Source organism: Staurois parvus, unplaced genomic scaffold (assembly GCF_062004578.1).
Source record: "Staurois parvus isolate SC_StPar_1 unplaced genomic scaffold, SC_StPar_1.0 ptg000332l, whole genome shotgun sequence".
NCBI classification, from domain to species: domain Eukaryota; kingdom Metazoa; phylum Chordata; class Amphibia; order Anura; family Ranidae; genus Staurois; species Staurois parvus.
The window spans coordinates 1,512,803-1,540,790 of record NW_028318128.1 but is presented as its reverse complement, the minus strand read 5'-3'; the positions used below and the strand labels follow the sequence as shown (position 1 = coordinate 1,540,790).

The 27,988-nt window shown below is 46.7% G+C and overlaps 1 protein-coding gene and 1 long non-coding RNA gene across 2 annotated transcripts in view; both read left to right on the top strand.

Moving 5' to 3' along the window:
• Positions 1–27,988, top strand: part of LOC149457267 (uncharacterized) — a 226,851-nt gene that overhangs the window by 80,123 nt on the left and 118,740 nt on the right. Inside the window, exon 93 of the mRNA XM_089683961.1 lies at positions 486–492. Coding sequence (XP_089540087.1) covers positions 486–492 — 7 coding nt within the window. The remainder of the gene's footprint in view (positions 1–485; positions 493–27,988) is intronic.
• On the top strand, positions 154–6,878 carry LOC149457268 (uncharacterized). The gene is made up of 12 exons (XR_016313653.1): positions 154–187; positions 1,067–1,096; positions 1,588–1,611; positions 4,048–4,077; positions 4,198–4,227; positions 4,719–4,748; positions 5,275–5,334; positions 5,614–5,643; positions 5,847–5,906; positions 6,184–6,213; positions 6,416–6,475; positions 6,845–6,878. It is a non-coding gene; the product is annotated as an uncharacterized LOC149457268 (long non-coding RNA).

Here is a 27,988-nt window from a genome sequence, read left to right as displayed (position 1 = left end):
AAAAAGTGTTCAAAGTCTTAGGGCCTATTTCCACCTGTCATCTAGTGCGCACTTGTTAACATGTTTTGTAATGCGCCTTAGGTCATCTTGTTATTAGTTATTATATCAAAAATACATTTGGAATGTCATGATCATACAACTTTTATGCTTTTAGCAGGAATGCAACTGGATGCACCCTCACAAACAGGTAATCATTTACAACTCAGCTTTTTCTTACTGAACACATGGTAAAACGTTTGTGCATTTTTGTTACTGGATTGGTTCACTGTGTAATTGCAGTTCAGCTACATCTGTCCGCACATTTAAAACTCAACTGCTAGTAGAGGTTATGGACAGTTTCTAGTTATACCTACTGTATGTGTGCAGTGTGTGCAATCTATCTTTGTCAACCCCCCCTGACCTTGGTGTGCCTTCTCTGATTATGACATCTGATATTGTTGATATTATACCATGACTAGCCCAGTCAAGGAGGAAAGCAGCACAAGGTTGTTGGTTTAGTGCAGGGGTCTCCAAACTTTCTAAACAAAAGACCAGTTTACTGGCTTTCAGACTTTAGGGGGACCGGACTGTGGTCATTGGGAGTAGATAATGTCCTGCCTCATTGAGAGTAAGCAATGCACTTTTGGCATTAGGGGAAGGCATAGTGCCCAATTCTTGGTTTAAGCTGGAGAAATGGTGCCCCATTGTTGGTGTCAGTGGGAAGTACACTGCCCCGTTGTTAGTGTCAGTGGGAGGAATAGTGCCTCATGGTTTGTTTCAGTGAGAGGAATAGTGCCCAATTGTTGGTGTAAATATGAGGAATAGTGCCCCATCGTAGGTGTCAATGGGAGGAATAGTGCCTGTTGTTGATGTCAGTAGCAGGAATTATGCCCCCTTGTTGGTGTCAGTGAGAGGAATAGTGTCTTATATCAGTGGGAGAAAAAGTGCCCCAAGGGCCGATTAAGGTCAAGCAACAAGCTATATCCAGACCCCAGGCCATAGTTTGGAGACCACTGCTTTAGTGGGACAGAAATGAAAAATGTGGGCCTGATTATTAGACTCAAATCTGTATATCTGTACCTTACAGGACTGAATTGGGGAACAATGTCTGGAGCAGGTAATTATTTGTTATTTTTTTCCAGTTTCATTGATTATTACATTAGCTAGTAGTAGTAAGCCACATTCAACTGGACATGTTCTGTAATGTTGAAGAAGTTTTGCTGCTTCTTCAAGCAGCTTCTTCAGTTCCAAAGAGTGCCAGGAAACATACCCCAATATTTATAGCTACCCAAGTAACTCACTCACTTTTATCTATTACCATGAGATGTGTCAAGAGAAATTGTGATTGTCCAATATATGAAGGGAAATGTGAAAGTTTGGGAAGCCACCCTGTTCTATTTATATAATATTTCCCGTGGTGCCATTAATTAAGGGAAAAGTGTCATTTGTTTGGGTTGCATGGGTGAAGATGTGTATTGTCAGATTGCAATGGTACAGATGTTAAAATAACATTATATGTGTATTATACTGTAAATCTGTACAATGTATACGCAGCTGTATGCAAACCTATAAAAGAACCATTTTTAAATGCATATTTGTATATTACAGGAATGGGTGTAAACTTCGGAGCTGGTAATATTTCGTTTTACACTTTTTACATTTTTTTACATCTAAACCCGCAGATCATTCCAATGTAAACACAGCTACAGTAATTGATTATATGTAATTTACTTGGAATGGTTTAAAGTGGAGCTAAACCTACATAAGTTGTACCTATTTATTTGCGGCCATGTGTCCTGGACATCTCTGTAAAACTCAGAGATGAAACTTATTTTTCACAGACTCGCAAAGCAGGAGACAGTGAGCTGCAGTTACACACTGTACAAGAGCTCTGAGAGCTGATTGGAGAGAAGGGACACACCCCCTTCACACAGCACACAGGATCAGAGTTGACTTTGTCAATCACAGGCTGTGTGCTGGAGGTCCCTCTCCATCACCTTTTTAGCTCTTGGTATCAGGAAAACTTGTCAGAAGTGACTCATGCTGATAACAAAGACATGAGACAGCAGACACACACAGTGCTTTGGAGAAAGGCAAGACTAAAATAAAGCTTCTGCTGTTTGGCTGAGGTGGAGAGGTGGGCTGATGATGTCACAATCTCCAACTCGGCCAATCAGCCAATCAGAGGAAGCTTTGTATTCATTCACAGAATACAAAGCTTCCTATGAATGGCTGAGCACCACTCAGCCTGGCTCTGTTTTATTCCGGGTGTGAAACAGAAAGTCTTTGTCTCACAGCCTTACAGGTCATACAGCACCTAAAGCCAAGGCATCAGTTAGTGAAGGAAATAGTTTGTTTGGCCTAGCTTGGTCTAAACAAACTTTTTAAAGTGACAGGAAACCTTGAGACCATCTTTAAAGTGGTTGTAAACCTCAGAGATGAAATCTGAACAAAGCACATATTTCTATAGTGTTTACCGTATTTTTCACTCCATAAGACGCACCTGACCATATGACGCACCTAGATTTTAGAGGAGGAAAACAAGAAAAATAAAATTCTGAACCAATGGACTGTAGACATAGTGCAGGAGATGACCAGAGATTGCGGACATAGTGCAGGAGATGACCAGAGACTGCAGACATAGTACAGGGGATGACCAGAGACTGCAGACATAGTACAGGGGATGACCAGAGACTGCGGACATAGTACAGGAGATGACCAGAGACTGCGGACATAGTACAGGAGATGACCAGAGACTGTGGACATAGTACAGGAGATGACCAGAAACTACGGACATAGTACAGGAGATGACCAGAGACTGTGGACATAGTACAGGAGATGACCAGAAACTACGGACATAGTACAGGGGATGACCAGAGACTGCGGACATAGTACAGGAGATGACCAGAAACTACGGACATAGTACAGGGGATGACCAGAGACTGCGGACATAGTACAGGAGATGACCAGAGAGTGCAGACCTTTGGGGAGGGGGGGTACTCAGATTTGACAGAAACCCGCTCCCACTTCCGCAGAGTTGTCCTCCCTCCCCGTTGTCCTGTGAGACACATGAGAGGTCCCACAAGCCTACTGGGCCATTCACAAAGTGCAGCACTTCTCGTGCATGCGCAGTGGCACCCGGCTGCGAAGCCGCAAGCTGTCACAGCCAGGTGCCCACACTGAAGATGCCGCAGAGAGAAGACGTCCGATGGAAGCAGGACACTGATGGACCGAGGAACAGGTAGGATGGAGGAGCAGGTTCTTCTGCACAGTAGAGCCGAGCAGCTGGCCCAGTATTCTAACACGATGGGAATACCGGGCCAGCCGCTCCATATTCGCTCCATAAGATGCACAGACATTTTCCCCCATTTTTGGGGGGGGGAAATGTGTCTTATAGAGTGAAAAATACGGTACTTGCCTGCTATCTCGTTTCTTTGTTCATACAGCACTTACAGCCAATTCAGCAGTTAGTGAAGGGAATAGTTAGTTTAAAGTGGCAGGAAACCTACAGATCAGCTTTTTAATCCCTATGCAGCTAGCATTAGTAAATAGATAGGAAGGGATATTATATTTACTTGTTTTAAACTTTTTACAATTCTTCAGTTGCTTTCTGGTTTCTGGCCTAGGCCAAAACTACATCATAGATCCCATCATCTGCCTTACTTAAGATGGCCATAGCTAGAAATTGTAGGGAGTGTTTTTCAAAGTGATTTGGAAATAATCCATAAAATGGAGATATGAATGGGGAAGTTTGCTTTGAATATTAAAAATGAATGACATAAAACTTTCAGCTTGTGGTGCTCAGATACAGTTAAGTTCCACTTTAAGGTGTTCACTGTTAAAACACAATTAAACATTTTAAATCAACTACATGCATATCAGGTGTATCAATACAAAAAGAGACCAAAGTCATAGGGTCTATTTACAACAGAGAGGTCTGCTGTCATTTAGCACACACTTGTTGATGGGCACTTCTTAATGAGCCTTTTGTCACCTTTTTATTCACTATTTTATTAGATCAAAAAAATGTGGAATGTCATGATCATACAGGTTTTTTACTTTTACCAGGAACACAATTGAATGCACCCTCACAAACAGGTAATAATTAAAACTCAGCAGCAAAGGGCTGTCGGCCTAGTGGAACAGTAAGTATAAATGTGGCCCTGTGGCCCTGATTATTAGACCTTTTTTTTAAACCTATATATCTGTACTTTACAGGAATTAATTGGGGAACAAAGTCTGGAGCAGGTAATCATTTTTTTTTCCCCAATTTCGATTATGATTATTACATTAGCTAGTAGTAGTAAGTCACATTCAACTGGGCTGGCTCTGTATTGGTAAAGATGTTTGCTGCTTATTCAAGTATCTTCTTTGATTCAATTGAGTGCCAAGAACATACCCCAACATGTGTACCCACCCAAGTAACTCAGTCACTTTAATCTATTAATGTGGGATGTGTCAAGGCAGATCTTGACTGTCCAAAATATTATGGAAAGTGTAAATGTTTGTGAATCCACCTGTTATATTTGCATAATCATTCCCATGGTGCCATGGATGAAGGGAAAGGTGTCATTTGTTCAGGATTGATTGATCAAAGGTGTGTATTGTCAGACTGCAATGGTAGAGATGTTAAAACAGCATTATATGTGTATTATAAATCTGTACAATGTCTAAGTAGCTGTGTGGAATATTATAAGAAAGTTTTTTGTTTATAAAAGCTGTATATTTGTGTGTTGCAGAAAAGGGGCTTGGTGTTAATTCTGGAGCTGGTAATATATAGTCTTATATGTATATATAATTTCAATTAGAAATCTATAGTGATGGATTATATTTAAAGTTGTGTTGAAAGAGTAATTAAATGTTGAAAGATAATCTTTTGTTTATGAATGCATCCTATTTGTCAAACATGATTCTCGGAATACATTTTTTGTGGCCAAACTATGATATTTCTTGAATCATATTTCTCAGAACACATCTTCTATTGCCAAACTATTAAATGTCTCGAAATATGTCTTAATCTAATTTGTAATTAAACAACCTCTAATGCCATGTATTAGCAGAACACAGAGCATTGTAAGGTCATCTTTCTAATTCTAAGATATCCAAACAGATATATACTTATTATAGATGTTTAATACAAAGTTACAACATTATGTCTCCATTATATGTCTTCTTAACCATTATACAGCCTCTTAAACATACAGAAGAAATCCTGAACAAGTATCATGCAATAATACATTTTAAAATAATATAATCTTTAATATGACATCTTTATTCAATTTGCCAATTTTGTAGGAAAGGGTTTTGGTGTTAATTCTGGAGCAGGAAAGCAGTCGGATGCACCCTCACAAACAGGTAATAATTTACAAGTCAGCTTTTTACTTATTGAACACATGTGACAGTTTCTAGTTACTCCTATGTGTGCAGAGTGAGCAATCTGTCTCAACCCCTCTACCCTTAGCTTTGGTGTGCCTTCTCTCACTATGACATCTGGCATGGTGATACCAAGACTAGCCAGTCAAGTGGGGTAGGAGTGAAGTGGCACAGGGCTGTTGGCCTAATGGGATAGAACATATAAATGTGGCCCTGATTATTATATCTTTTTAATAAAAGCTGCATATCTGTTCTTTATAGGAAAGAATTGGGGAGCGATGTCTGGAGCAGGTAATCTTTATTTTTTTCGATAGTATCATTAATCATTACATTAGCCAACAGTAGTAAGTCACATTCAACTGGACCTGTGACGTTGAAGATGTTTTGCTGCTTAAACATACAGAAGAAATCCTAAACAAGTATCATGCAATAATACATTTTAAAATAATATAATCTTTAATATGACATCTTTATTCAAATTTCCAATTTTGCAGGAATGGGTTTTGGTGTTAATTCTGGAGCAGGAAAGCAGTTGGATGCACCCTCACAAACAGGTAATAATTTACAAGTCAGCTTTTTACTTATTGAACACGTGATAGTTTCTAGTTACTCCTATGTGTCCAGAGTTAGCAATCTGTCTCAACCCCTCTACCCTTAGCTTTGGTGTGCCTTCTCTGACTATGACATCTGGCATGGTGATACCAAGACTAGCCAGTCAAGTGGGGTAGGAGTGAAGCGGCACAGGGCTGTTGGCCTAATGGGACAGAACATATAAATGTGGCCCTGATTATTATACCTTTTTAATAAAAGCTGCATATCTGTTCTTCATAGGAATGAATTGGGGAGCGATGTCTGGAGCAGGTAATCTTTATTTTTTTTATAGTATCATTGATCATTACATTAGCCAACAGTAGTAAGTCACATTCAACTGGACCTGTGAAGTTGAAGATGTTTTGCTGCTTAAACATACAGAAGAAATCCTGAACAAGTATCATGCAATAATACATTTTAAAATAATATGATCTTTAATATGACATCTTTATTCAACTTGTCAATTTTGCAGGAATGGGTTTTGGTGTTAATTCTGGAGCAGGAAAGCAGTTGGATGCACCCTCACAAACAGGTAATAATTTACAGCTCAGTTTCTTTCTTTCTAATGAGTGCCAGTAACATACTCCAACATGTATAGCCACCCAAGTCACTTTGATCTATTAGTGTCAAGGAAGATTGTCCACAATATGATGGAAAGTGTTAAAGTTTGTGAAACCACCCTGTTTTATTTACATATTCCTTCCCCTGGTGCCATGAATTTAAAGAAAGGTGTCATTTCAGGGGGTTGCATAATCAAAGGTGTGTATTGTCAGACTGCCATGGTAGAGATGTTAAAACAACATTACAGATGTATTACAAATCTGTACAATATATAGGCAGCTGTTTGGAATGTTGTAAGACAATCTTTTGTTTATGAAAGCATCATATTTGTATTTTGCAGGAAAGGGTTTTGGTGTTAATTCCGGAGCTGGTAATATTTAGTTCTATATTTTATATATAATTCCAATTGGAAATCTACAGTAATGAATTGAAAGCTGAACTCCAAATTGTTTTCATTAAATGTATTAAAGTAAAATTCCAACCTAAGACTAGTGTTTAAAATGTCCCCCCATCCTCCTAACACCAATGCTGACTTACCTGCATAAAAGAAATGTATATACTTACCCAGTAGTGTATTTAGGTTTTGTGCTGCCCTAGGCAACACTAAAATTAGCCCCACTCCCCACAGAAAGAGCCTGACATTGACCAAAAACACCCCTGTCCTCCACCTGACCCTTCCACTACCACTGCCCCCCATACACCAGCCACTAACCCCCATGGTGAGAGAGAGACACTCACCTTCACAGCTCTGAATATCCCCAGGAACGAGAGTCAGGCTGTGTATACACCATCATGAAACCCACAGCATCTCTCGGAACCCACCAGGTCCCCATGCCGCATGTGTCCCTTCTTCCAAGGGGCAGTGCTGCCCCCCTGAAAAATGCCACCCTAGGCAAATGCCTTGTTTGCCTTGTGGTTAATACACCCCTGTACTTACCTATTTTCAGCCTTCTCCAGGCCGGTAACGTAATGGGACTCCCCTGTGTCGGCCAGCAGCAGCTGCAGGGAAGAGGAGGGAGCGTCGATAAAATCTGGGACATATGAGCCTATGGGTGACATCTCCACTCCCAGAATTCCCAGCCATTGTTAAGAACTCTCTCCTTTCCCCTGCAGCTGCCACTGGCTGACACGGGGTTCATGGGACCTGACCTGGCTGAATACTGGTTAGTCAGCATGGGTGTTAGGAGAGGAGAGGGAGCATTTTTAATACTAGTTAGGATGATGCTGGAATTCTACTGTAAAAGTAAAAACGCATTTATTGTAAGTACCTGAATGTGACCTGGTCTCAACCTCTTACAATCTAGTGATGGTCCTGGGGGAAAGGTTTTTGCATTTTTCTTGCTGTAATAGTTTACTGTGTATTTGTTGTTCATGCACTCTATGTACACTTTGAATTGAACTGCTATCAGATTAAGGTGACAATTTTCCCCACTCTTCTAGTTGTTGATTTTAGGAGTACTGACAGGAACTGAGCAACTTGACTTTTTTGGCCTCTCTGCCCCCATTCTTAGTGTGCTTTGTGTAGCTATATCTTACTAGTTTAATACCAAGACTAGCCAGACATGTGGAGTAGAAGGGAAGTGGCACAAGGCAGTTGGTGTAGAGGGGCATGAAGTATACATTCGGCCCTGACTACAAAAGAACATTTTCTCAAATCTGCAATATTTCTATTTTACAGGGAACTGGGATAAGATCTCTGGAGGAGGTAATAACTTTCTTATGGTTATCTTTTACACTTCTACAATGTTTTAGCAGTTGTGTGAAATATTATTAGGAGAGAGACATTAGGAGAACCATTTTTCAATGAAAATATGTATGTTACAGGAATGAATATGGGTGTAAACTTCGGAGCTGGTAATATTTTGTTTTATACTTATTTACATCTAAAACCACATATTATTCCAAAGTAAACAAATCTACAGTAATTCATTTTATTTAATTTACTTGGAGTAGTTTAATGTTTTCATTGTTAAAACCTAACTGAACATTTTAAATTAAATAAAGACATACCAGGTGCATCAATGCAAAACGTCTTAAAAATCTTAAGCTGGCCATAGATGGATTTTTTTTTAATCAGCTAGCCAGCTGGTCAAAAAAAATCTGAACAGATTCCCTCTTCCACACATTCAAGGTGAATGGAGAAATCTTCCCTGCTGATTAGATCTTCCAGTGTTCCTGTTCAAGAGAAGCCACCCATTAGATAAACTTTTCTGGAGTGGTATCGGCAATAGATGGACCATAATCTGGCTGGCTCCTGCTGAAACGGCCAAATTTCAATCCAACTATACCCAGCTTTAGAGCCTATTTACACTAGAGTGGTCTGCTTCCATTTAGTGCACAATTAATGTGCCTTATGTCATCTTGTTCTTATTTCATTATTTGATCAAAAATACATTTAGAGTATCATGATCCAACTTTTATACTTTCATGCTTTTGCCAGGAAAACAATTGGATGCAACCTCACAAACAGGTAACCATTTACAACTCAGCTTTTTTATTATTTTGAAAACATGGTAAAAAGGTTCCAGACTGGTGACCTGCCTAACAATGCAATCTTATTGGGTTGTCATTGTTGATGGCCCTGCAAAAGTTGTGCATTTTTTGTTGCTGGAATAGTTTACTGTGTATTTGCAGTTCAGCCACCCTAGGTCCATAGAATTAGAACTGAACTGCTAAAATAAGTTGGTGAAAGTGTCTAGCTACTCCTATGTCTCAACCCCTCTACCCTTAGCCTTGGTGTGCCTTCTCTGACTATGATGTCTGATATTGCAATTCCAAGACTAGTCAAAGTGGGGTAGAAGTGAAGTAGCACATGGCTTATGGGCTAGTGGTACAGAAAGTGTAAATGTGGCCCTGGTTATTAGACCTTTTTATCAAAGCTGTCTATTTGTACTTTACAGGCATGAATTGGGGAGCGATGTCTGGAGCAGGTAATCTTTATTTTTTCCACAGTATCATTGATTACTATATTAGCTAGTAGTAGTAAGTAACATTTAGCTGGACTTGTTCTATAATGTTTAAGATGTTTGCTGCTTATTCCAGCAGCTTCTTTGGTTCTAATTAGAGATGAGCGAATCGAAGTATCCGAAGTGGAATTCGAGTCGAATATCTGAAAAATTTCGATTCGTGCCGAATCCGAAAAATAGCCTAATTCGGACGCGCGAATCGAAATTTTTCAGAAAATGGCGGCTGACATGTGCGGCGACGGAGCGGGGATGTCTGGGAAGGCGCGCAGACAAGGCGCGCTGACCCATAATGCATGCCTCAACTACATGTGATCGCATCAGCCTATCAGCAGCCAGCCAGCCAGCACTGTGTAATGGTCGAGCTATAAATAGCGGCCATTTTGGAATTCTTCATTTGCCTGCAGTTATTGAACAGAGGCAGACCGCTCTGTACTAGGGACAGGGACAGAGTTAGGGCCACAGAAACGATAATTGGGGACAGAGAAAAGTTACTTAGGGACAGAGAACCATTACTCAGGGACACAGACTTGTTAATGAGGGCCACAGAATCGTTATTTAGGGACAAAGAAACGCTAGTTAGGGCCACAGAATTCATAATCAGGGACAGACAGAATTGTTACTCAGTGCCAGAGAATTGTTACTTAGGGCCACAGAAACGTTATTAGGGCCACAGAATTGTTACTCAGGGACAGACAGAATTGTTACTGAGTGCCAGAGAATTGTTACTCAGGGACAGACAGAATTGTTACTGAGTGCCAGAGAATTGTTACTTAGGGCCACAGAAACTTTAATTAGGGCCACAGAATTTTTACTCAGGGACAGACAGAATTGTTACTCAGTGCCAGAGAATTGTTACTCAGGGACAGACAGAATTGTTACTGAGTGCCAGAGAATTGTTACTCAGGGCCACAGAAACTTTACTTAGGGCCACAGAATTTTTACTCAGGGACAGACAGAATTGTTACTGAGTGCCAGAGAATTGTTACTCAGGGACAGACAGAATTGTTACTGAGTGCCAGAGAATTGTTACTTAGGGCCACAGAAACTTTAATTAGGGCCACAGAATTTTTACTCAGGGACAGACAGAATTGTTACTCAGTGCCAGAGAATTGTTACTCAGGGACAGACAGAATTGTTACTGAGTGCCAGAGAATTGTTACTCAAGGCCACAGAAACTTTACTTAGGGCCACAGAATTTTTACTCAGGGACAGACAGAATTGTTACTGAGTGCCAGAGAATTGTTACTCAGGGACAGACAGAATTGTTACTGAGTGCCAGAGAATTGTTACTTAGGGCCACAGAAACTTTACTTAGGGCCACAGAATTGTTACTCGCACAGACACAGAATTGTTACTGAAGGCCACAGAACTGTTACTTAGGGCCACAGAATTGTTACTCGCACAGACACAGAATTGTTACTCGCACAGACACAGAACTGTTACTGAGGGCCACAGAACTGTTACTTAGGGACAAAGAAACGCTAGTTAGGGCCACAGAATTGTTACTCAGGGACAGACAGAATTGTTACCGAGTGCCAGAGAATTGTTACTCAGGGACAGACAGAATTGTTAATGAGTGCCAGAGAATTGTTACTTAGGGCCACAGAAACTTTAATTAGGGCCACAGAATTTTTACTCAGGGACAGACAGAATTGTTACTGAGTGCCAGAGAATTGTTACTCAGGGACAGACAGAATTGTTACCGAGTGCCAGAGAATTGTTACTCAGGGACAGACAGAATTGTTACTGAGTGCCAGAGAATTGTTACTTAGGGCCACCGAAACTTTCATTAGGGCCACAGAATTTTTACTCAGGGACAGACAGAATTGTTACTGAGTGCCAGAGAATTGTTACTCAGGGACAGAGAGAATTGTTACTGAGTGCCAGAGAATTGTTACTTAGGGCCACAGAAACTTTAATTAGGCCCACAGAATTTTTACTCAGGGACAGACAGAATTGTTACTGAGTGCCAGAGAATTGTTACTCAGGGACAGACAGAATTGTTACCGAGTGCCAGAGAATTGTTACTCAGGGACAGACAGAATTGTTACTGAGTGCCAGAGAATTGTTACTTAGGGCCACAGAAACTTTAATTAGGGCCACAGAATTTTTACTCAGGGACAGACAGAATTGTTACGGAGTGCCAGAGAATTGTTACTCAGGGACAGACAGAATTGTTACGGAGTGCCAGAGAATTGTTACTCAGGGCCCCAGAAACTTTACTTAGGGCCAGAGAATTTTTACTCAGGGACAGACAGAATTGTTACTGAGTGCCAGAGAATTGTTACTCAGGGACAGACAGAATTGTTACGGAGTGCCAGATAATTGTTACTCAGGGCCCCAGAAACTTTACTTAGGGCCACAGAATTTTTACTCAGGGACAGACAGAATTGTTACTGAGTGCCAGAGAATTGTTACTCAGGGACAGACAGAATTGTTACTGAGTGCCAGAGAATTGTTACTCAGGGACAGACAGAATTGTTACTGAGTGCCAGATAATTGTTACTCAGGGCCCCAGAAACTTTACTTAGGGCCACAGAATTTTTACTCAGGGACAGACAGAATTGTTACTGAGTGCCAGAGAATTGTTACTCAGGGACAGACAGAATTGTTACTGAGTGCCAGAGAATTGTTACTTAGGGCCACAGAAACTTGAATTAGGGCCACAGAATTTTTACTCAGGGACAGACAGAATTGTTACTGAGTGCCAGAGAATTGTTACTCAGGGACAGACAGAATTGTTACGGAGTGCCAGAGAATTGTTACTCAGGGACAGACAGAATTGTTACTGAGTGCCAGAGAATTGTTACTTAGGGCCACAGAAACTTTAATTAGGGCCACAGAATTTTTACTCAGGGACAGACAGAATTGTTACTGAGTGCCAGAGAATTGTTACTCAGGGACAGACAGAATTGTTACCGAGTGCCAGAGAATTGTTACTCAGGGACAGACAGAATTGTTACTGAGTGCCAGAGAATTGTTACTTAGGGCCACAGAAACTTTAATTAGGGCCACAGAATTTTTACTCAGGGACAGACAGAATTGTTACGGAGTGCCAGAGAATTGTTACTCAGGGACAGACAGAATTGTTACGGAGTGCCAGAGAATTGTTACTCAGGGCCACAGAAACTTTACTTAGGGCCAGAGAATTTTTACTCAGGGACAGACAGAATTGTTACTGAGTGCCAGAGAATTGTTACTTAGGGCCACAGAAACGTTATTAGGGCCACAGAATTGTTACTCAGGGACAGACAGAATTGTTACTGAGTGCCAGAGAATTGTTACTCAGGGACAGACAGAATTGTTACTGAGTGCCAGAGAATTGTTACTTAGGGCCACAGAAACTTTAATTAGGGCCACAGAATTTTTACTCAGGGACAGACAGAATTGTTACTCAGTGCCAGAGAATTGTTACTTAGGGACAAAGAAACGCTAGTTAGGGCCACAGAATTCATAATCAGGGACAGACAGAATTGTTACTCAGTGCCAGAGAATTGTTACTTAGGGCCACAGAAACGTTATTAGGGCCACAGAATTGTTACTCAGGGACAGACAGAATTGTTACTGAGTGCCAGAGAATTGTTACTCAGGGACAGACAGAATTGTTACTGAGTGCCAGAGAATTGTTACTTAGGGCCACAGAAACTTTAATTAGGGCCACAGAATTTTTACTCAGGGACAGACAGAATTGTTACTCAGTGCCAGAGAATTGTTACTCAGGGACAGACAGAATTGTTACTGAGTGCCAGAGAATTGTTACTCAGGGCCACAGAAACTTTACTTAGGGCCACAGAATTTTTACTCAGGGACAGACAGAATTGTTACTGAGTGCCAGAGAATTGTTACTCAGGGACAGACAGAATTGTTACTGAGTGCCAGAGAATTGTTACTTAGGGCCACAGAAACTTTAATTAGGGCCACAGAATTTTTACTCAGGGACAGACAGAATTGTTACTCAGTGCCAGAGAATTGTTACTCAGGGACAGACAGAATTGTTACTGAGTGCCAGAGAATTGTTACTCAAGGCCACAGAAACTTTACTTAGGGCCACAGAATTTTTACTCAGGGACAGACAGAATTGTTACTGAGTGCCAGAGAATTGTTACTCAGGGACAGACAGAATTGTTACTGAGTGCCAGAGAATTGTTACTTAGGGCCACAGAAACTTTACTTAGGGCCACAGAATTGTTACTCGCACAGACACAGAATTGTTACTGAAGGCCACAGAACTGTTACTTAGGGCCACAGAATTGTTACTCGCACAGACACAGAATTGTTACTCGCACAGACACAGAACTGTTACTGAGGGCCACAGAACTGTTACTTAGGGACAAAGAAACGCTAGTTAGGGCCACAGAATTGTTACTCAGGGACAGACAGAATTGTTACCGAGTGCCAGAGAATTGTTACTCAGGGACAGACAGAATTGTTAATGAGTGCCAGAGAATTGTTACTTAGGGCCACAGAAACTTTAATTAGGGCCACAGAATTTTTACTCAGGGACAGACAGAATTGTTACTGAGTGCCAGAGAATTGTTACTCAGGGACAGACAGAATTGTTACCGAGTGCCAGAGAATTGTTACTCAGGGACAGACAGAATTGTTACTGAGTGCCAGAGAATTGTTACTTAGGGCCACCGAAACTTTCATTAGGGCCACAGAATTTTTACTCAGGGACAGACAGAATTGTTACTGAGTGCCAGAGAATTGTTACTCAGGGACAGAGAGAATTGTTACTGAGTGCCAGAGAATTGTTACTTAGGGCCACAGAAACTTTAATTAGGGCCACAGAATTTTTACTCAGGGACAGACAGAATTGTTACGGAGTGCCAGAGAATTGTTACTCAGGGACAGACAGAATTGTTACGGAGTGCCAGAGAATTGTTACTCAGGGCCACAGAAACTTTACTTAGAGCCAGAGAATTTTTACTCAGGGACAGACAGAATTGTTACTGAGTGCCAGAGAATTGTTACTTAGGGCCACAGAAACGTTATTAGGGCCACAGAATTGTTACTCAGGGACAGACAGAATTGTTACTGAGTGCCAGAGAATTGTTACTCAGGGACAGACAGAATTGTTACTGAGTGCCAGAGAATTGTTACTTAGGGCCACAGAAACTTTAATTAGGGCCACAGAATTTTTACTCAGGGACAGACAGAATTGTTACTCAGTGCCAGAGAATTGTTACTTAGGGACAAAGAAACGCTAGTTAGGGCCACAGAATTCATAATCAGGGACAGACAGAATTGTTACTCAGTGCCAGAGAATTGTTACTTAGGGCCACAGAAACGTTATTAGGGCCACAGAATTGTTACTCAGGGACAGACAGAATTGTTACTGAGTGCCAGAGAATTGTTACTCAGGGACAGACAGAATTGTTACTGAGTGCCAGAGAATTGTTACTTAGGGCCACAGAAACTTTAATTAGGGCCACAGAATTTTTACTCAGGGACAGACAGAATTGTTACTCAGTGCCAGAGAATTGTTACTCAGGGACAGACAGAATTGTTACTGAGTGCCAGAGAATTGTTACTCAGGGCCACAGAAACTTTACTTAGGGCCACAGAATTTTTACTCAGGGACAGACAGAATTGTTACTGAGTGCCAGAGAATTGTTACTCAGGGACAGACAGAATTGTTACTGAGTGCCAGAGAATTGTTACTTAGGGCCACAGAAACTTTAATTAGGGCCACAGAATTTTTACTCAGGGACAGACAGAATTGTTACTCAGTGCCAGAGAATTGTTACTCAGGGACAGACAGAATTGTTACTGAGTGCCAGAGAATTGTTACTCAAGGCCACAGAAACTTTACTTAGGGCCACAGAATTTTTACTCAGGGACAGACAGAATTGTTACTGAGTGCCAGAGAATTGTTACTCAGGGACAGACAGAATTGTTACTGAGTGCCAGAGAATTGTTACTTAGGGCCACAGAAACTTTACTTAGGGCCACAGAATTGTTACTCGCACAGACACAGAATTGTTACTGAAGGCCACAGAACTGTTACTTAGGGCCACAGAATTGTTACTCGCACAGACACAGAATTGTTACTCGCACAGACACAGAACTGTTACTGAGGGCCACAGAACTGTTACTTAGGGACAAAGAAACGCTAGTTAGGGCCACAGAATTGTTACTCAGGGACAGACAGAATTGTTACCGAGTGCCAGAGAATTGTTACTCAGGGACAGACAGAATTGTTAATGAGTGCCAGAGAATTGTTACTTAGGGCCACAGAAACTTTAATTAGGGCCACAGAATTTTTACTCAGGGACAGACAGAATTGTTACTGAGTGCCAGAGAATTGTTACTCAGGGACAGACAGAATTGTTACCGAGTGCCAGAGAATTGTTACTCAGGGACAGACAGAATTGTTACTGAGTGCCAGAGAATTGTTACTTAGGGCCACCGAAACTTTCATTAGGGCCACAGAATTTTTACTCAGGGACAGACAGAATTGTTACTGAGTGCCAGAGAATTGTTACTCAGGGACAGAGAGAATTGTTACTGAGTGCCAGAGAATTGTTACTTAGGGCCACAGAAACTTTAATTAGGCCCACAGAATTTTTACTCAGGGACAGACAGAATTGTTACTGAGTGCCAGAGAATTGTTACTCAGGGACAGACAGAATTGTTACCGAGTGCCAGAGAATTGTTACTCAGGGACAGACAGAATTGTTACTGAGTGCCAGAGAATTGTTACTTAGGGCCACAGAAACTTTAATTAGGGCCACAGAATTTTTACTCAGGGACAGACAGAATTGTTACGGAGTGCCAGAGAATTGTTACTCAGGGACAGACAGAATTGTTACGGAGTGCCAGAGAATTGTTACTCAGGGCCCCAGAAACTTTACTTAGGGCCAGAGAATTTTTACTCAGGGACAGACAGAATTGTTACTGAGTGCCAGAGAATTGTTACTCAGGGACAGACAGAATTGTTACGGAGTGCCAGATAATTGTTACTCAGGGCCCCAGAAACTTTACTTAGGGCCACAGAATTTTTACTCAGGGACAGACAGAATTGTTACTGAGTGCCAGAGAATTGTTACTCAGGGACAGACAGAATTGTTACTGAGTGCCAGAGAATTGTTACTCAGGGACAGACAGAATTGTTACTGAGTGCCAGATAATTGTTACTCAGGGCCCCAGAAACTTTACTTAGGGCCACAGAATTTTTACTCAGGGACAGACAGAATTGTTACTGAGTGCCAGAGAATTGTTACTCAGGGACAGACAGAATTGTTACTGAGTGCCAGAGAATTGTTACTTAGGGCCACAGAAACTTGAATTAGGGCCACAGAATTTTTACTCAGGGACAGACAGAATTGTTACTGAGTGCCAGAGAATTGTTACTCAGGGACAGACAGAATTGTTACGGAGTGCCAGAGAATTGTTACTCAGGGACAGACAGAATTGTTACTGAGTGCCAGAGAATTGTTACTTAGGGCCACAGAAACTTTAATTAGGGCCACAGAATTTTTACTCAGGGACAGACAGAATTGTTACTGAGTGCCAGAGAATTGTTACTCAGGGACAGACAGAATTGTTACCGAGTGCCAGAGAATTGTTACTCAGGGACAGACAGAATTGTTACTGAGTGCCAGAGAATTGTTACTTAGGGCCACAGAAACTTTAATTAGGGCCACAGAATTTTTACTCAGGGACAGACAGAATTGTTACGGAGTGCCAGAGAATTGTTACTCAGGGACAGACAGAATTGTTACGGAGTGCCAGAGAATTGTTACTCAGGGCCACAGAAACTTTACTTAGGGCCAGAGAATTTTTACTCAGGGACAGACAGAATTGTTACTGAGTGCCAGAGAATTGTTACTCAGGGACAGACAGAATTGTTACGGAGTGCCAGATAATTGTTACTCAGGGCCCCAGAAACTTTACTTAGGGCCACAGAATTTTTACTCAGGGACAGACAGAATTGTTACTGAGTGCCAGAGAATTGTTACTCAGGGACAGACAGAATTGTTACTGAGTGCCAGAGAATTGTTACTTAGGGCCACAGAAACTTTACTTAGGGCCACAGAATTGTTTCTCGCACAGACACAGAATTGTTACTCGCACAGACACAGAATTGTTACTGAGGGCCACAGAACTGTTACTTGGGGCCACAGAAACGTTAATCAGGGACACAGAATTGTTACTGAGGGCCACAGAACTGTTACTTAGGGCCACAGAATTGTTACTCGCACAGACACAGAATTGTTACTCAGGGACACAGAATTGTTACTCAGGGACACATAATCGTTTAATTAAAGAGTATGTCAGACAACATGCAGAGGAGTGGCAGAGGAGGCAATGTTTTAGGAGCGAGCAGACGTGGCAGCAGAGGAAGGGGTCGAGGCAGCACTATTCGCAGCCAGAGGCCAGTGCTCCTGGTGTCATCCAGCGGTCGTGTCTCCACCGACAACCCTGCCGTCGTCGATTGGTTGGCTCGGTCGTCTTCCTCTTCCCAGGTCACCTCTGACACCTACAGCCAACGGTCGGTGGGTACGTCAGACACAACCGTTAGTTGGCATGGCCCGGGACCAAGCCCACTGAAATCACGTGTCCTCTACCTGCCCCTGTCCTTTGGTGTTCCCTCACCAAGCGAAGTATCGCATGCTGTGGGCTCAGCCCCACTGTACAGTGAGGAAGAGCTAACAGAGGGCGGTCAGGAACGGGGGGAGACATCCGCCTTTTCAGCAGCCAGGCGAAGAAGTAGTGGCGAGGAGAGTGGCTCGGTAGCCGGTCTAGAGACAGGTCTGTCTCCTGACCCAGACGCAGCCGAGGGGGCTAGTAGTGAGGCGGAGACCCTACTTGATGATGAGGAGGTTGATCGCACTTGGCAGCCTCGTCGTCATCAGGCAATTTCTTCCGCATCATCAGGAGAAGAGGGTGGCAGCTTGGCAGCGAGCAAAACAGTCGGTGGGTTGCCCAGGAGACAGCAGCAGGGTCGCAGCAGTGTCAGTGGAGCCAAACGGCCACGGAGTAGAGCACCAGCTCCACTGCAGCCTACCACCACGGCCAGTAGTGGTGCCGGTGTGCACGGAGGAAGCAGCAGTCAGCCAGTGAGGAGTATCGGGGGCAAAGTTTCCTACTCGGCGGTGTGGCAATTTTTCGTCAAGCCGCCCGAGGAAGTAAACGTAGCCGTATGTCGACTATGTGGCCAGAAAGTCAAGCGTGGCCAGGGGGCCCATGTTGGGACTACAGCGTTGCGGCAGCATATGCAGCGTCGCCATTTGGTGGCCTGGGAAAACCGTGATAAAGATACGGCGGTTCTGCCCGCCCCAGCCCCCGCTCCATCACCCGCTCCGTTACTTGCTCCGTCACCCGACGTCAATCGCCCTCCATCAGCCAGTCAAGGCTCCAACACCTCTGCTGAGGGGAGTTGTCGCTCGTTGGCATCTTCCGCTCGTTCAGATGCTCCTTCTCCTGCTACTCCTCTTCACGGATTCCGTCAGCAGTCTTTCTTGGAATCCGTTTCCAAGAGACAACAGTTTGCGAGCACGCACCCGACGGTGCAAAAGCTGAACGTCCTCCTGTCCAAGTTGCTGGTGCTGCAGTCCCTCCCTTTCCAAGTGGTGGACTCAGCACCTTTCAGAGAAATGATGGCTTGTGCCGCGCCGCGGTGGAGAGTGCCAAGCCGTCATTTCTTCGCCAAAAAGGCAGTGCCAGCCCTGCATTCACATGTAGAAGACATGGTGGGCCAGTCTTTGAGCATGTCGGTCTCTGCCAAAGTGCACGGCAGCGCCGACGTGTGGAGCTGTAACTACGGTCAGGGACAGTACATGTCATTTACGGCCCACTGGGTGAACGTGGTGCCGTCACAGCCGCACCAGCAACTTGGACAGGTCACGCCGCTTTTGCCTCCACGTTTGCACGTCCTTGGTCCGGCAAAGATGTCCGCCTCTACCACCTCTTCTTCCGCCGTGTCCTCAGCCGCCACCCCCGTGCCAAGTCCCATTACCCGACCGGCATATCACATGTGCAGGGCGCAACGGTGTCACGCTGTTCTGCACCTGGTATGCCTTGGCGAACGTAGTCACACAGGGGAGGAACTTCTGAGTGTAATGAACAGAGAAATCGACAGATGGCTGTCTCCGCGCAAACTGAAAATCGGAACCATGTTGACCGACAACGGAAAGAACATGGTGTCTGCTCTGCGTCAAGGAAGGTTGTGCCATGCGCCATGCATGGCTCACGTGTTCAATCTGGTTGTCAAGCGGTTCTTAAAATCCACCATCCCACTGCAAGACATCCTTAAAATGTCACGTAAACTGTGCATGCATTTCAGCCATTCCTACACCGCAAAGAACACCCTCATTGAGCTGCAGCGGCAGAACGGAATTCCACAGCATCGCCTGATCTGCGACGTTGCAACAAGGTGGAATTCAACACTACACATGTTAGACCGCCTTTACGAACAGCGAAAGGCCATCACCGATTTCCTGATGTTACAAGCGGATAAAGGTACTCCCCTGTGTAACTTAGATGTCAGCCATTGGCAGCTCATGCGTGACACCTGCCGCTTGCTCAGGCCCTTTGAGGAGGCCACGCTATTCGTGAGTCGGCAGGACTATGGGATGAACGACGTCATTCCTCTGTTGCACGTCCTTGAACAAATGCTGTTAACAATGGCTGGTCAGGGTGCGGTAGACGTGGCGCACAGATCTCAACGCCACATGACCCCTGTGGGGGCAGGACAGGAAGAAGAGGAGGAGGTAGAGGAGGACATTTGTGCTCAGGAATTATTGAGTGAAATGGGTGGTTTTTCCACTCAGCGGACAGGAGTGGAGGAGCAGGAGCATCTGGTAGAGGAGGAGGAGGAGGAGACAGAGGACCCAGACGCACCGTGGCAGTATGCTGTGGAGATGGAGGCAGGGAGTCCCTCGCATTCCTTGGCACAAATGGCCCATAGCATGCTCGGTTGCTTGCGTAGCGACAGCCGAATAATAACCATCAGACAGAGGGATGACTTTTGGCTGTCCACCTTGTTGGACCCTCGCTACCGTTCCAAAATGGTGGCCTTTTTCACACCTGCTGAGAGGGAGGCCAAAATAACGTACTATAAAAACCACCTATGTAGTCAGTTGGTCTCTGCCTTTGTGCGCCAACGTCCATCCTCAGACACTGTGGGCCCTGTGCGCTCGCGTTCCGCTGCCATGGTAGCAGGGGAGGGGTGGGGTGGTAGGAGCAGTGGCAGCTCCACCAGCAGCAGCTGCCTCAGTCTGCAGTCGATGATGAGTAGCTTTCTTCACCAGCGCAGTGAGGAAACTACTAACCAGCCGCAGCAGCAGCAGCAGCATCAGGTGGACCTGGAGCAGGACCTCAAACAACAGGCTTGGGCCTACTTGGACAGCACCCTGCCAACCGAGGTAGACAATCCCCTTGACTACTGGGCAACGAAACTTGACCTTTGGCCCCAACTAGCTGAATTTGCCCTTGAAAGGCTGTCATGCCCAGCCAGTAGCGTGGCATCGGAGCGCGTGTTTAGTGCGGCAGGAGGTATTGTAACTCCGCGGAGGACACGACTGTCCACCCAAAGTGTGGAGAGACTCACGTTTGTGAAAATGAATCAGGCGTGGATTAGTCTGGATTTCAAACCACCAGTTCCTGACACAACTGACTAAATCCGCCATGAATCATGCCTCAAACATGTGCCACTTTGAGGTCTCCTCACACACTGCTGGTGTGTAGATTTTTTTGACATAGGGTGCTGGCAGATTATGGGCCTCCTATAGCTGCTGCCAGGCCCCTAATCTGCCATAGGCCCCTATATACCGCTTCCTCATGCTGCTGCCAGGTCCAGAGTCTCTCATGGGTCCCTGTACGGCCTCCCATTGCTGCTGTCTCCATCGCCACACTCTGCCATGTGCCACTTTCAGGTCTCCTCACACACTGCTGGTGTGTAGAATTTTTTGACATAGGGTGCTGGCAGATTATGGGCCTCCCATTGCTGCTGCCAGGCCCCTAATCTGCCATAGGCCCCTATATACCGCGTCCTCATGCTGCTGCCAGGTCCAGAGTCTGTCATGGGTCCCTGTACGGCCTCCCATTGCTGCTGTCTCCATCGCCACACTCTGCCATGTGCCACTTTCAGGTCTCCTCACACTGCTGGTGTGTTGAATTTTTTGACATAGGGTGCTGGCAGATTAAGGGCCTCCCATAGCTGCTGCCAGGCCCCTAATCTGCCATAGGCCCCTATATACCGCCTCCTCATGCTGCTGCCAGGTCCAGAGTCTCTCATGGGTCCCTGTACGGCCTCCCATTGCTGCTGTCTCCATCGCCACACTCTGCCATGTGCCACTTTCAGGTCTCCTCACACACTGCTGGTGTGTAGAATTTTTTGACATAGGGTGCTGGCAGATTATGGGCCTCCCATAGCTGCTGCCAGGCCCCTAATCTGCCATGGGCCCCTATATACCGCCTCCTCATGCTGCTGCCAGGTCCAGAGTCTGTCATGGGTCCCTGTACGGCCTCCCATTGCTGCTGTCTCCATCGCCACACTCTGCCATGTGCCACTTTCAGGTCTCCTCACACACTGCTGGTGTGTAGAATTTTTTGACATAGGGTGCTGGCAGATTAAGGGCCTCCCATAGCTGCTGCCAGGCCCCTAATCTGCCATAGGCCCCTATATACCGCCTCCTCATGCTGCTGCCAGGTCCAGAGTCTCTCATGGGTCCCTGTACGGCCTCCCATTGCTGCTGTCTCCATCGCCACACTCTGCCATGTGCCACTTTCAGGTCTCCTCACACACTGCTGGTGTGTAGAATTTTTTGACATAGGGTGCTGGCAGATTAAGGGCCTCCCATAGCTGCTGCCAGGCCCCTAATCTGCCATAGGCCCCTATATACCGCCTCCTCATGCTGCTGCCAGGTCCAGAGTCTCTCATGGGTCCCTGTACGGCCTCCCATTGCTGCTGTCTCCATCGCCACACTCTGCCATGTGCCACTTTCAGGTCTCCTCACACACTGCTGGTGTGTAGAATTTTTTGACATAGGGTGCTGGCAGATTATGGGCCTCCCATAGCTGCTGCCAGGCCCCTAATCTGCCATAGGCCCCTATATACCGCTTCCTCATGCTGCTGCCAGGTCCAGAGTCTGTCATGGGTCCCTGTACGGCCTCCCATTGCTGCTGTCTCCATCGCCACACTCTGCCATGTGCCACTTTCAGGTCTCCTCACACTGCTGGTGTGTTGAATTTTTTGACATAGGGTGCTGGCAGATTATGGGCCTCCTATAGCTGCTGCCAGGCCCCTAATCTGCCATGGGCCCCTATATACCGCCTCCTCATGCTGCTGCCAGGTCCAGAGTCTGTCATGGGTCCCTGTACGGCCTCCCATTGCTGCTGTCTCCATCGCCACACTCTGCCATGTGCCACTTTCAGGTCTCCTCACACACTGCTGGTGTGTAGAATTTTTTGACATAGGGTGCTGGCAGATTATGGGCCTCCCATTGCTGCTGCCAGGCCCCTAATCTGCCATAGGCCCCTATATACCGCTTCCTCATGCTGCTGCCAGGTCCAGAGTCTCTCATGGGTCCCTGTACGGCCTCCCATTGCTGCTGTCTCCATCGCCACACTCTGCCATGTGCCACTTTCAGGTCTCCTCACACACTGCTGGTGTGTAGAATTTTTTGACATAGGGTGCTGGCAGATTATGGGCCTCCCATTGCTGCTGCCAGGCCCCTAATCTGCCATAGGCCCCTATATACCGCTTCCTCATGCTGCTGCCAGGTCCAGAGTCTCTCATGGGTCCCTGTACGGCCTCCCATTGCTGCTGTCTCTATCGCCACACTCTGCCATGTGCCACTTTCAGGTCTCCTCACACTGCTGGTGTGTTGAATTTTTTGACATAGGGTGCTGGCAGATTAAGGGCCTCCCATAGCTGCTGCCAGGCCCCTAATCTGCCATAGGCCCCTATATACCGCCTCCTCATGCTGCTGCCAGGTCCAGAGTCTGTCATGGGTCCCTGTACGGCCTCCCATTGCTGCTGTCTCCATCGCCACACTCTGCCATGTGCCACTTTCAGGTCTCCTCACACACTGCTGGTGTGTAGAATTTTTTGACATAGGGTGCTGGCAGATTAAGGGCCTCCCATAGCTGCTGCCAGGCCCCTAATCTGCCATAGGCCCCTATATACCGCCTCCTCATGTTGCTACCAGGTCCAGAGTCTGTCATGGGTCCCTGTACGACCTCCCATTGCTGCTGTCTCCATCGCCACACTCTGCCATGTGCCACTTTCAGGTCTCCTCACACACTGCTGGTGTGTAGAATTTTTTGACATAGGGTGCTGGCAGATTATGGGCCTCCCATAGCTGCTGCCAGGCCCCTAATCTGCCATAGGCCCCTATATACCGCTTCCTCATGCTGCTGCCAGGTCCAGAGTCTGTCATGGGTCCCTGTACGGCCTCCCATTGCTGCTGTCTCCATCGCCACACTCTGCCATGTGCCACTTTCAGGTCTCCTCACACTGCTGGTGTGTTGAATTTTTTGACATAGGGTGCTGGCAGATTATGGGCCTCCTATAGCTGCTGCCAGGCCCCTAATCTGCCATGGGCCCCTATATACCGCCTCCTCATGCTGCTGCCAGGTCCAGAGTCTGTCATGGGTCCCTGTACGGCCTCCCATTGCTGCTGTCTCCATCGCCACACTCTGCCATGTGCCACTTTCAGGTCTCCTCACACACTGCTGGTGTGTAGAATTTTTTGACATAGGGTGCTGGCAGATTAAGGGCCTCCCATAGCTGCTGCCAGGCCCCTAATCTGCCATAGGCACCTATATACCGCCTCCTCATGTTGCTGCCAGGTCCAGAGTCTGTCATGGGTCCCTGTACGGCCTCCCATTGCTGCTGTCTCCATCGCCACACTCTGCCATGTGCCACTTTCAGGTCTCCTCACACACTGCTGGTGTGTAGAATTTTTTGACATAGGGTGCTGGCAGATTATGGGCCTCCCATAGCTGCTGCCAGGCCCCTAATCTGCCATAGGCCCCTATATACCGCTTCCTCATGCTGCTGCCAGGTCCAGAGTCTGTCATGGGTCCCTGTACGGCCTCCCATTGCTGCTGTCTCCATCGCCACACTCTGCCATGTGCCACTTTCAGGTCTCCTCACACTGCTGGTGTGTTGAATTTTTTGACATAGGGTGCTGGCAGATTATGGGCCTCCTATAGCTGCTGCCAGGCCCCTAATCTGCCATGGGCCCCTATATACCGCCTCCTCATGCTGCTGCCAGGTCCAGAGTCTGTCATGGGTCCCTGTACGGCCTCCCATTGCTGCTGTCTCCATCGCCACACTCTGCCATGTGCCACTTTCAGGTCTCCTCACACACTGCTGGTGTGTAGAATTTTTTGACATAGGGTGCTGGCAGATTAAGGGCCTCCCATAGCTGCTGCCAGGCCCCTAATCTGCCATAGGCCCCTATATACCGCCTCCTCATGTTGCTGCCAGGTCCAGAGTCTGTCATGGGTCCCTGTACGGCCTCCCATTGCTGCTGTCTCCATCGCCACACTCTGCCATGTGCCACTTTCAGGTCTCCTCACACACTGCTGGTGTGTAGAATTTTTTGACATAGGGTGCTGGCAGATTATGGGCCTCCCATTGCTGCTGCCAGGCCCCTAATCTGCCATAGGCCCCTATATACCGCTTCCTCATGCTGCTGCCAGGTCCAGAGTCTCTCATGGGTCCCTGTACGGCCTCCCATTGCTGCTGTCTCCATCGCCACACTCTGCCATGTGCCACTTTCAGGTCTCCTCACACACTGCTGGTGTGTAGAATTTTTTGACATAGGGTGCTGGCAGATTATGGGCCTCCCATAGCTGCTGCCAGGCCCCTAATCTGCCATAGGCCCCTATATACCGCTTCCTCATGCTGCTGCCAGGTCCAGAGTCTGTCATGGGTCCCTGTACGGCCTCCCATTGCTGCTGTCTCCATCGCCACACTCTGCCATGTGCCACTTTCAGGTCTCCTCACACTGCTGGTGTGTTGAATTTTTTGACATAGGGTGCTGGCAGATTAAGGGCCTCCCATAGCTGCTGCCAGGCCCCTAATCTGCCATAGGCCCCTATATACCGCCTCCTCATGCTGCTGCCAGGTCCAGAGTCTCTCATGGGTCCCTGTACGGCCTCCCATTGCTGCTGTCTCCATCGCCACACTCTGCCATGTGCCACTTTCAGGTCTCCTCACACACTGCTGGTGTGTAGAATTTTTTGACATAGGGTGCTGGCAGATTATGGGCCTCCCATTGCTGCTGCCAGGCCCCTAATCTGCCATAGGCCCCTATATACCGCTTCCTCATGCTGCTGCCAGGTCCAGAGTCTCTCATGGGTCCCTGTACGGCCTCCCATTGCTGCTGTCTCCATCGCCACACTCTGCCATGTGCCACTTTCAGGTCTCCTCACACACTGCTGGTGTGTAGAATTTTTTGACATAGGGTGCTGGCAGATTATGGGCCTCCCATAGCTGCTGCCAGGCCCCTAATCTGCCATAGGCCCCTATATACCGCTTCCTCATGCTGCTGCCAGGTCCAGAGTCTGTCATGGGTCCCTGTACGGCCTCCCATTGCTGCTGTCTCCATCGCCACACTCTGCCATGTGCCACTTTCAGGTCTCCTCACACTGCTGGTGTGTTGAATTTTTTGACATAGGGTGCTGGCAGATTAAGGGCCTCCCATAGCTGCTGCCAGGCCCCTAATCTGCCATAGGCCCCTATATACCGCCTCCTCATGCTGCTGCCAGGTCCAGAGTCTGTCATGGGTCCCTGTACGGCCTCCCATTGCTGCTGTCTCCATCGCCACACTCTGCCATGTGCCACTTTCAGGTCTCCTCACACACTGCTGGTGTGTAGAATTTTTTGACATAGGGTGCTGGCAGATTATGGGCCTCCCATTGCTGCTGCCAGGCCCCTAATCTGCCATAGGCCCCTATATACCGCTTCCTCATGCTGCTGCCAGGTCCAGAGTCTCTCATGGGTCCCTGTACGGCCTCCCATTGCTGCTGTCTCCATCGCCACACTCTGCCATGTGCCACTTTCAGGTCTCCTCACACACTGCTGGTGTGTAGAATTTTTTGACATAGGGTGCTGGCAGATTATGGGCCTCCCATTGCTGCTGCCAGGCCCCTAATCTGCCATAGGCCCCTATATACCGCTTCCTCATGCTGCTGCCAGGTCCAGAGTCTCTCATGGGTCCCTGTACGGCCTCCCATTGCTGCTGTCTCCATCGCCACACTCTGCCATGTGCCACTTTCAGGTCTCCTCACACTGCTGGTGTGTTGAATTTTTTGACATAGGGTGCTGGCAGATTAAGGGCCTCCCATAGCTGCTGCCAGGCCCCTAATCTGCCATAGGCCCCTATATACCGCCTCCTCATGCTGCTGCCAGGTCCAGAGTCTGTCATGGGTCCCTGTACGGCCTCCCATTGCTGCTGTCTCCATCGCCACACTCTGCCATGTGCCACTTTCAGGTCTCCTCACACACTGCTGGTGTGTAGAATTTTTTGACATAGGGTGCTGGCAGATTATGGGCCTCCCATTGCTGCTGCCAGGCCCCTAATCTGCCATAGGCCCCTATATACCGCTTCCTCATGCTGCTGCCAGGTCCAGAGTCTCTCATGCCATGTGCCACTTTCAGGTCTCCTCACACACTGCTGGTGTGTAGAATTTTTTGACATAGGGTGCTGGCAGATTAAGGGCCTCCCATAGCTGCTGCCAGGCCCCTAATCTGCCATAGGCCCCTATATACCGCTTCCTCATGCTGCTGCCAGGTCCAGAGTCTGTCATGGGTCCCTGTACGGCCTCCCATTGCTGCTGTCTCCATCGCCACACTCTGCCATGTGCCACTTTCAGGTCTCCTCACACTGCTGGTGTGTTGAATTTTTTGACATAGGGTGCTGGCAGATTATGGGCCTCCTATAGCTGCTGCCAGGCCCCTAATCTGCCATGGGCCCCTATATACCGCCTCCTCATGCTGCTGCCAGGTCCAGAGTCTGTCATGGGTCCCTGTACGGCCTCCCATTGCTGCTGTCTCCATCGCCACACTCTGCCATGTGCCACTTTCAGGTCTCCTCACACACTGCTGGTGTGTAGAATTTTTTGACATAGGGTGCTGGCAGATTAAGGGCCTCCCATAGCTGCTGCCAGGCCCCTAATCTGCCATAGGCCCCTATATACCGCCTCCTCATGTTGCTGCCAGGTCCAGAGTCTGTCATGGGTCCCTGTACGGCCTCCCATTGCTGCTGTCTCCATCGCCACACTCTGCCATGTGCCACTTTCAGGTCTCCTCACACACTGCTGGTGTGTAGAATTTTTTGACATAGGGTGCTGGCAGATTATGGGCCTCCCATTGCTGCTGCCAGGCCCCTAATCTGCCATAGGCCCCTATATACCGCTTCCTCATGCTGCTGCCAGGTCCAGAGTCTCTCATGGGTCCCTGTACGGCCTCCCATTGCTGCTGTCTCCATCGCCACACTCTGCCATGTGCCACTTTCAGGTCTCCTCACACTGCTGGTGTGTTGAATTTTTTGACA